We start from the raw sequence: 9,765 nt of genomic DNA, 5'->3' as shown, positions 1-9,765 counted from the left end.
GGTTTTTTTTTTCTTTTTTTGTAACGTGGGGGGAAACATATTTAAAGCCGTAGAAAAATGGTAATTGGAAGCCTGTGCATGATGTTGTTATGGTGTGTGCGTGTTTATTCATCCTATCAATGGTAATAATTAGATATACTTTGTATTATGATATTTTAACGTGCAAATAAGGAATGGTATTTTACACTCATACAGAGCTTGCAAATGGTGCATAAGAACACATGTATGTACATTTGTAAATTTTCCTACGTTAATGTTGCGTTAGTGTGTGCATTTGTGTGGTAGGGTGTGTGCGAATTTCTGGTAATGGAACTTTGCACCATCTCTTTTTTTTTTTTTTTTAATTTAGTTCGATGGTGGTTGCGCTTATGTGGGTGGGCGTGTGCAAATTGTAAGCATGAAGTTTCATAAGATTCGTAAGCATGACGAAGCTATAGTGTTGGGGTTTGCCGTGTGCCGTACACTACAAAAAACTGTTTTTTTAGCGACATGCACTTAGCGGCGGTTATATATAACCGCCTCTAAATAAATATTTCGCGACAATTATAACAACCGCCTTTAAATTTTGTACTAAAATTTTATAAATTAACGGTTTGTAATAATCTACAACAAGCGTTGATCGAGTTTAGAAAGTAAAGTAGGGAAACCCTAAAATCTCTCGCTGCCTCCTTGGACTCCTGGAGAGTGGAGACGCCATTGCCGCTCACGAGGAGGAACATCAACGTCGATGCAGCAGATCAACCGCCAGTCCGCCACCTCTCGCTGCTGCCGACGACGTAGAAGGTCAGACGCCACCTCCCGCTCCCTCTCCCTGCCGCCGTTGCTGACGCAGCAGATCAACCGCCAGTCCGCCACCTCCCGCTTCCGCCGAAGACATACTTACTGGGAACTCAAGGTAAGTTGTTTCAAAAACTTAAATTTACTGCTAGATTTTCTTATATTTACTGATTAAATGTAATAATTTGCCGTCTATGTTTCATCTTGGCCTAGCCATATGAGTATGTATTTCTTTTCTACTGAATTACTGAAATAACCTAAAATAGCAATTAGTAATTGCATGATTCATCAATTAATGATGGATGAGAGATGGATTTAGATTCAAGTTTTGCAAAATAGCTTTATTTATGAAGAAAGATTTTTGAACTATATCAAGAAAACCACAAGTTCCAAAGGTTTTAGTTTCAAGTTCTGCAAAAAGTTCTTATTTTCACTTTCTTCATAGAACATGGGATTCTGCTTAAAAGTTTAGAGGTTTTAGATAGTATCATTTTTCTATCTAATATGTGAAATTACTGCAATCACTTTACTCTGGCTCTTTAGCATGCATTCATCCATATTGGGAGGTTAAGAAACTTGATATATGAACTTCTGTTTTCATAGAACATACATTTTTACTTTATCAAATAAATGTTCTTGAGATGATTATTGTCTAACATTCCACTTTAGAATGAGGCAATAAAGATGTGGCTTATTTATCAAATTAAAGCTTGCCAGATTGAAATTCCTTTCTCTTGATACTCGCTACAAGTCTTGTTTCTTTGACTTGAATCCTATACAATAATTTTGCTAGCATAATTTACTGAATGTTTTCTGTAGGAATTCAACAATGTGGTGGATAGGATCATAGGAGAATAAAAGATCTCTTAACAATTATGGAGAAACGTTTACATGATTATGTTTAGGAGCTAATAGTTGTGGTGCTAATCTGGTTACTCTAAGTTATAATTGCTTTTGAAAGCTTACCTTTGCTTGTCAAGTTGCTAACTTGTATTGATAAGGTTATTAAATTCAACTACAGAAATGGACTGTTGATTTGAATCAGTATGCATGTGAAAGCTTGAGGTTAAACCATCCAGAGACAAATGTAACATTATCCTCTCTAATTCCTTTTCTTTTCTATGTTGTATTTAGTCATTTTGCCTTTCTGCTGATCTTTCTTGTTTTATATGCATTTTGTAGGAGATAAGCCACCTGAAACACTTGTGTGTTGCCTAAGGCCCTACCAGAAACAAGCTCTTTACTGGATGTCAGAATTGGAGAAGGGAACTGAGGCAGAGCAAACGACCAAAGTTTTGCATCCATGTTGGGCAGCATATCGAATTTGTGATGAGTATGCACTTTTCTTGGGATATAAGATAAGATGTCAAAACATTAAAAGAAAACTACTTTGTACTGGATATTAGGAGTTTCACCTAAATTTGTGAAATATTTGCTCTATTAATTTGGGAATTTGCTGACCAAGCTTCTCAACAGGAGGGGTTCTGCAATTTATGTGAACATTTTCTCTAGTGAAAACAAGATGGGTAGTGAGTTTTCTTTGTTACCTCTTTTCTCTATAGCTATTTTTTTTTTGTTGCATACATTAATTTCTCTGCAAAATATGATTTTTGCCATCTTAGCAGATGCTATGGGCCTGGGGAAAACTGTAATGACAATTGCTCTGCAACTGCAATTATAACAGCTCCTGTATTAAAGGGGCAGGAAGTAGTGGAGGCTCATATATTAGTTGAAAACTTGACCCAACAGCTTACAAGTGAGTTCTTTTGCTTATTTTTCAATGTTATGTAATTTTCCATGTTATATCATTAAAAAAAAAATCCTTTAAGGAGTTTCTGAAAGCATAAATGATAGAAGCAAGAAGCTCAAACAGATCAAAGAGGAAAAAGACGACTTGAAGGTAGGTGTGGTGTATCTTATGAAATTGAGCTTACTAAGTTTTTGACTGTTTTGTCATTGGTCTACAAAGTTACTATGAATGTAGGCTATGGAAGAAAATTATCAGGATACCCTTCAGGAGGAGGAGAGAGAATTGGAGCAACTCTTAAATAAAAGGAAAACCTATCTTGCAAAACAAAATGAGTATTCGAAGAAGATTCGAGAAAAAGGTTTGTCCCAATCTGTGGATCCTCATTTTTATGCAGCCATGCTATTTGAAATGTCATGCCAGCATTAGATATCCAGCTCACTTTGATTCTTCATTGTGTAGGTATGCCAAGATCAAAAAGGTTCATGGATATGAGAGTCGGCCAAGGTCTTAACAACAATCTTCTACGTCAACACACGAGCAATTGTTGAATGATGCACCACATGAAGATACATTTCCAAATCATGAACAAACTCATGATAATGATACACCTCAAGAGCAAACTCAGGATGAAACACCACAAGAGCAGTGCTAATGGGTAATTGCTTTGGTTCTTTAGCCCTTCTCTAGTAGTTGGATTTTTTTACTTTGCTTAAGAAGGGCCTGTTTTTAATTGATGTTATATTTTAATCCTACCCCCAATTGGTTCCTTCCAGGTTGAAAGATGGAATGAACACAGGGAGACTGGGACTTTCCCTAGGCCACTTTAACTTGATGTGGATTTAGACAATGTTTATCATCTTGTTATGAAATTTGGCCTTTTGATTTCCTTTTGAATGTCAATGGATTAATAAGCATTCTTGTACTGGCTTCTTAGAAAGCTTTCTTGGTTTGGGAGTTTAAAACAATTGGCTTCCAGTATATAAAGATTCTTTGTTTTGTTATAAATATTAGTTATAATTGATTTTCTTTCCAATTAAATGCATACATAGAGGTTATTTGTGATTGTAATATGAATTTGAATATAAAGATTTTTGAAGAAATATAATTAAATGATAATTTAAAAATATAATAATGTGATTATAGAACATTTAGCAATACTTAATTATAAAATAAAAACATTATTTAACAACACTTAATAACCGCTACTAAAATTTTTAAAAATAAATAAAGAAAAAAATTTAGCGACACTTAATAATAGCTATTAAAATTTAAATAAATAAATAAATAAAGATACATTTAGCGGCGGTTGCAAAACCGCCGCTAAATGTTTAAAAAAAAACCCTCATTTTAGCGGGGGTTTTGAAACCGTCGCTAAAATCAAATGAAAAGCACCTCATTTTAGCGGCGGTTACAAAACTGCGCTAAATTCGACCAAAACCACCGCTAAATGATTTTTCCATTAATTCCCGCGATTGTTGAAAACTGCCGCTAAATCCTTCGCGACACACCATTTAGTCACGGTTGGAGAAACGCCGCTAAACAGCTTGGTGGCGGTTCAAAACAGCCTCTAAATGACGGTTTTGGTGTAGTGGTAATTCAATGTTGTGTTACTGTGTGCATTTGTGTGGTAGGGTGTGCGAATTTCTGGTAATGGAACTTTGTACAACTTTTTTTTTTTTTTTTTTTTTTTTTTAGTTTAGTTCGATGGTGGTTGCGCTTATGTAGGTGGCCGTGTGCAAATTATAAGCATGAAATTTCATAAGATTCTTAAGCATGATGAAGCTATAGTGTGGGTGTTTGCCGTTTGCCGTAATTTAATGTTGGCGTTAGTGTGTGAATTTGTGTGGTAGGGTGTGGGAGCGTTATGCTGTGCATCCTTATGCACCATGCATGGTGCATACGGATGCAAAAACGACGTCGTTTTGGCGTCTAACTTAAAAAAAAAAATCAGAATTGCATAACTATACATCCATAATTTCACTACACATCCATAATTTCATAACTATACTTCCAGAATTGCATAACTACACTTCCAGAATTGCATAACTACACTTCCAGAATTGCATAACTATAATTTTAGAATTGCATAAGTACACATCCATAACTTCATAACTACACATCCAGAATTGCATAACTACACCTCCAGAATTGCATAACTACACTTCCAGAATTTCATAACTAAAAAATCCAAAAATGAATGAACTAAAAATGAATAACATAATGTTGTTGCTGGGAATCGAAACTGATTTTTTTTTTTTAAGTAGGGCGCGCGTTTTATGCAAAACGACGTCGTTTTTGCATCTGTATGCACCATGCAAGGTGTATACGGATGCACAACATAATTTGCCTAGGGTGTGTGCGAATTTCTAATAATGGAACTTTGCACCATCCTTTTTGTTTTTTTTTTTTTTTTTTTTTTTAGTTCGATGGTGGTTGCGCTTATGTAGGTGGGCGTGTGCAAATTGTAAAGCATGAACTTTCATAAGATTCTTAAGCATTATGAAACCGTAAACTTCAAATAATGTTTTTTTTTTTTAAACCTTCACTTCAAATAATGTTAGGGCGCTCACGTCTGCCAAGCGAATAAAACATTGTTGTTTGAATATGTGTTTCTTGCCAGGGACATTGTAACTTCCCACGGATTGAGGTGTGTGCGAACAATAATGTGGGTGAGTTCATCGAAATGAGTATGCGCGTACACATACGTGGTATGTATTGCGGGTATGTTGGGTGTGTGCGTTGTATTGAGAAGTGTGTGCATGAATGTGTAGCATAGTGTTTAGCACAAAAGCACAAAGGTAGTACGTGTGTGCATTCACGGTATAAGACGTGTGCATTAGGCTGAAATGAGAAAAAGAACATGTTAAAACGAAATGAAAATTATTTCCTGAAGTGGAAACAGTAGGTACTACGTGTTATTTTAAAGAAATCAATATCCAAAATAAAAAATATGAACAAAAAATGTCGTAATCAACTCTTAAAAACTGTGGACGCAAGTATCAAACACTAGTAACAAATCTTGATCTTCAGCGAGTAGTATTCCCAAAACCCACCACGCAATTGACTTAGGAGCAGCACGAATCTTCAAAGCCAGGAAGAGTACCACGTTGTTAGCAGCAAGGCCATCATCTTCAACATCCGAACGCAGGTCTGCTTGGGCAGGATGAACCACACCAACCAAGGGTGATTGAAAATCGTAGAAAGATGACATAGCTACCACAACATCTACAAACTCTCCTACATTATTTCCTGCAAATGGCCATAATTAATGCAAAGACACGACCAAATGGCCATATATATAGGGTCGCGTTCTGGTGCGAATATCCGCCCAGGTGCGAAATGCAAACCAATCAGCGCGCGCCATATGTCAGAATTCATTGATCGGGTGCACCTACTTTCACCTATAAGTGCACCTACTTTCGCCTGCAAGTGCATGTAGTTTTTGCCTGCATTCGTTGATCGGCTGCACCTACTTTCACCTACAAGTGCACCTACTTTCACTTGCAAGTGCATGTAGTTTTGCATTGTTAACATTCATTGATCTAAGTTCGTTCTGTTTGGCATCATTTTTGTTCTTGCAGGGAGTTCAGCGGGTAGTAGTACCCGTGAAACCACTCGCAAACATTCATGCACCTAGGTGCAACTACTTATAACTATTTGTGCAACTACTTATAAATATAGGTGCACTTAGTATTGATGCTCAATGTAAATTTTACTTTCACCTATAATACATTTTACATGCACTTGCAATACATTTTACTTGCACTTCGATGTTGGATATTTACGAAATGTGAAGTTCCTACCTCCCCACGTGATTGAGGTTCCGTTGGTACGGATGTGACGGTTATGTGGGAAGCACCGTTCACTAGGGCCTCCCCGCGGTGGAGTGCCTGCCTCCTATGACCCAGATTCATGAAATGATGAGAATGATGATATTATGATGAGAATGATGAGAAAGATTGAGAAACATGATGAAATGATGAGATTGATTAAGGTCCTTCCGTATTAAAGCTATATTGCTATATTTTGAGAGTGAGTGACATGAGAAGTAAAGTACCCATTCTTGCTATCCTAGTACTAGTATGAAAGTATAGATTCGCATTACACTTATCTCTTCCACATGTTATCTATCTTGAAGCATCCTAGTATATGTATGAAAGTCAAAGGCATCTTTGTATACATGTTGCATCGTAGGTACTGTTAAAGTGTTAAAAGCATGGGCATGGAATGCGGGTATATATGTATATGTCTATGTATGTTGGTTTAGATGCTTATATGTGAACTATCCATACATGTATACATTGATTGACCATTGTGCTTATCTTTGATCCTATGTGATATACGTGTGAATGTCAAATGATTTTTCAAATCTATATCTATATTATGTTACAGGGTTGAGTGGTCTTATACTTAGTATTTTTATGTTAACGGGCTATTTTCCTATGTTTTCTTATAACCCTTTTCAGGTTGACTTGATGCATGATGAGAGCGCACTTATCGAGGTTGTAGTGTGTAGCTCTAGATTGTTATTTTGGTAGTTAGCCTTAGTAACCCTTCCCTCTTGTTCTGGAGACTATCTTTAGTGGATTGATGTAGCTTAGACTACCTTGTTTTGCTGGTGTTTAGACACCGGGGTTTGCAAACCTCTTTTGGTTATGTATAGAGCTTTTGACTCTAGTTTATAGTTTGATGTTTTATCATGTGCAACTACTCGAGGGTGGGTAGTTGTGGCGGTAGCACCCTCTTATGGCTGTTTTGGATTTAATCTATCTTAACTTTATCTCTTTTTCTCTTTCTTTTACCCTTATTTGGATGTTAGAATCTAGGCTCAAAAGTATAGAAAAAGGGGGTGTTACACCACTATACATGTTCCCAAGTTGTGGTGTGATAATCTTGGTGCTACATACATGTGTGCAAATCCTATTTTTCACGCTCGTACTAAACATATGGAAATCGATTATCACTTTGTTAGAGACAGAGTTGCCAATGGAAACATATAGGTTAATTTCATATCAACAAAGGATCAATTGGCTAACATCTTTACAAAAGCTTTACCTGGTCCTAGATTTTCTTTGCTTAGAGACAAGCTACAAGTCACCAGTGTACCTTGTGCTTGAGGGGAGTACTAGGACTCTATGTATTTGAGTTAGATTATGATTCCCTATCCAAGTCTCTGAGACTTTCTCTAGATTATGATTCCCTATCCCAGTCTCTGAGACTCTCCTTTTTATATATACATGTAATCTGTACATCTGTAATTACTTTTGATTTAATACAATTCTATCACTTCTCATCATAAGTTGTTATAACATAAGTTCATCTTAAGTCTAGGATATTCGAATTGTAAAGAATTTTAAAAAGTATATACATGTCTATTCACCCCCTCTAGACTTGTAACCCGACATTTTTGGGACCAACACTATTTCAGGTACAGAATTCATACTTTTAAGGTACAGAATTTAATAACACAAGAAACAAAAATTCACAACGCAAGACACATACATATGTTATATATATTTACTTATTTTCAAATCTGATTTAGGTAGATAATTTATGTCCTATAGGTAGAAAATTTCACAACACAAGACATTAATTCATAATATAAGACACACAATATGTTGTGTGTTACACAACTACTAATCTATTCTAAGTACAAAATCATACTCTTAAGATACAAAATTTCATAACACAAGACACCAAAAAAAAAAAAAAAAAAAAAAAAAACAATTCACAACACAAGACACATACACATGTTATATATTTACTTATTTTCAAATCTGATTTATGTAGAGGATTTATGTTCTATAGGCACAGAATTTCACAAAATAAGATATAAATTCATATCATAAGACACATAATATGTTGTGTGTTACACATCTACTAATTTGTTTAAAGTACAAAATTGATACTCTTAAGGCACACAATTTTCTTAACATAAAACACAAAAATTCACAACACAAAACACATATACATTCTTTATAGTAAAAAAGAAAAAAAGAAAAAAACTGCAATGTAAATTGAACAATCAAATGGTCACCGTCAAAAGTAAATAAAAAACGACATCATATAGGATCGTACATATAGGTTTGGGCCTATTTAGCTAATTAGGCTTTAAAATAGGCCTAAGTCTGACATTTTTACTAAAAAGGTCAAGCTAGGCTAGGTCCAAACTAGGTCAAGCCATAGGCCCCTACAAAGGGGTCTGACCTATTTTCGTACTAACGAGTAGTCGATGGATGACCAACACAATCGCTTGAACGAACTTACATGTAAAAGAACAAGTAACAAGAACACAGAAGAGAACTTAAAGCAATGAATTTTGCATAAATTGTCTTAAGCTCTTCAAAGTTCGGATCCGTTTTGCACCCTGTGAGGGGATATTTATATAGGAGATCTGTGTACACAAAAGGAAACCAAATTCCTAAAAAAAAAAAACCTATCAAATCAGGGCTTTAAGCTATAAAAATACTTCCTAAAACACAAATAGGAAAGTGAAATAAATTTAGTAACAAGCTCCCAAATTTAACTTTAGGAAAGATCTCTCAAATCCCTGCTCCATTTATACCCCATAGGTCCTTCAACAATCCCCAACATTTTGTCACAACTGAGGGCTAATGGTATGAGTAGATCCCAAGAACGCAGACCAAGAAACCATTTTCAGTGATACCACCCCAAGGCCCCAACAATTGGAATCAAGTTCAATAAAGTGCACAAAAGTGTAGGGGTGCTGATAAGTGCCAAAGACTCTCATGTATAAGGGTCTTTAAGGGGATGTTTAGTACTCAATTGCTATCCTTTGTGCTTGATTTATGGTTAATTATGCTTGAATGTGCTAATGTGCTGCAAAGCTCTGCCATACCTTGCATGTTTGTGATTGTAAAAGGAATCGAGCTTAAGAGAAAGGCATATGGGCATGATATGGAGTGTCCCGAGAAGAGAGCAAACCAGAGCATTTGAAGGACCAATCCATGATCATGGAACCCTCGTAGATAGGAAACTGAAAAGTCCACGAGGCCGATCCATGATCGTGGAACTCTTGTGGTGTGGAAACAGAACGATCCACGATCGTGGGTGAGAGAGCGGAGTAGTTTAAGTGAGCGATCCACGAGTGTGGAGGGCTCGTGGACGGGATGTAGCGCGGGGATTGAAATGTAAATGAAGGGAAGAGCTATTTAAATGCCTAGATTAGATTTAGAAAGGGACTTTTGGCAAAAACACATTTTAATTTCATGATTTGG

At 36.1% G+C, this 9,765-nt stretch overlaps 1 protein-coding gene across 8 annotated transcripts; it reads left to right on the top strand.

Annotated features, from left to right (window-relative positions):
- Positions 1-626: 626 nt before the first annotated feature.
- On the top strand, positions 627-3,441 carry LOC109168210. 8 transcript variants are annotated; one of them, XR_002052026.1, is made up of 9 exons: positions 627-895; positions 1,799-1,864; positions 1,960-2,110; positions 2,254-2,306; positions 2,403-2,533; positions 2,610-2,677; positions 2,762-2,885; positions 2,987-3,182; positions 3,301-3,441. XR_002052026.1 is itself a non-coding variant. In XM_019317254.1 (2 exons), the coding sequence occupies exons 1-2, from the start codon at positions 728-730 to the stop codon at positions 1,964-1,966; spliced, it is 336 nt and encodes a 111-aa protein (XP_019172799.1). In that variant the 5' UTR covers positions 627-727; the 3' UTR covers positions 1,967-2,213. The 8 variants fall into 8 exon arrangements, 1 of the variants encoding a protein (XP_019172799.1); XR_002052022.1 differs by having other exon boundaries at positions 628-895; positions 2,607-2,677; XR_002052027.1 differs by lacking the exon at positions 2,610-2,677 and having other exon boundaries at positions 2,747-2,885.
- The last annotated feature ends 6,324 nt before the right edge of the window (positions 3,442-9,765 follow it).

This window comes from Ipomoea nil, unplaced genomic scaffold (genome assembly GCF_001879475.1).
Source record: "Ipomoea nil cultivar Tokyo-kokei standard unplaced genomic scaffold, Asagao_1.1 scaffold3195, whole genome shotgun sequence".
NCBI lineage: Eukaryota > Viridiplantae > Streptophyta > Magnoliopsida > Solanales > Convolvulaceae > Ipomoea > Ipomoea nil.
The sequence above is the reverse complement of the archived record's forward strand: the minus strand, read 5'-3'. Positions and strand labels throughout refer to the sequence as shown.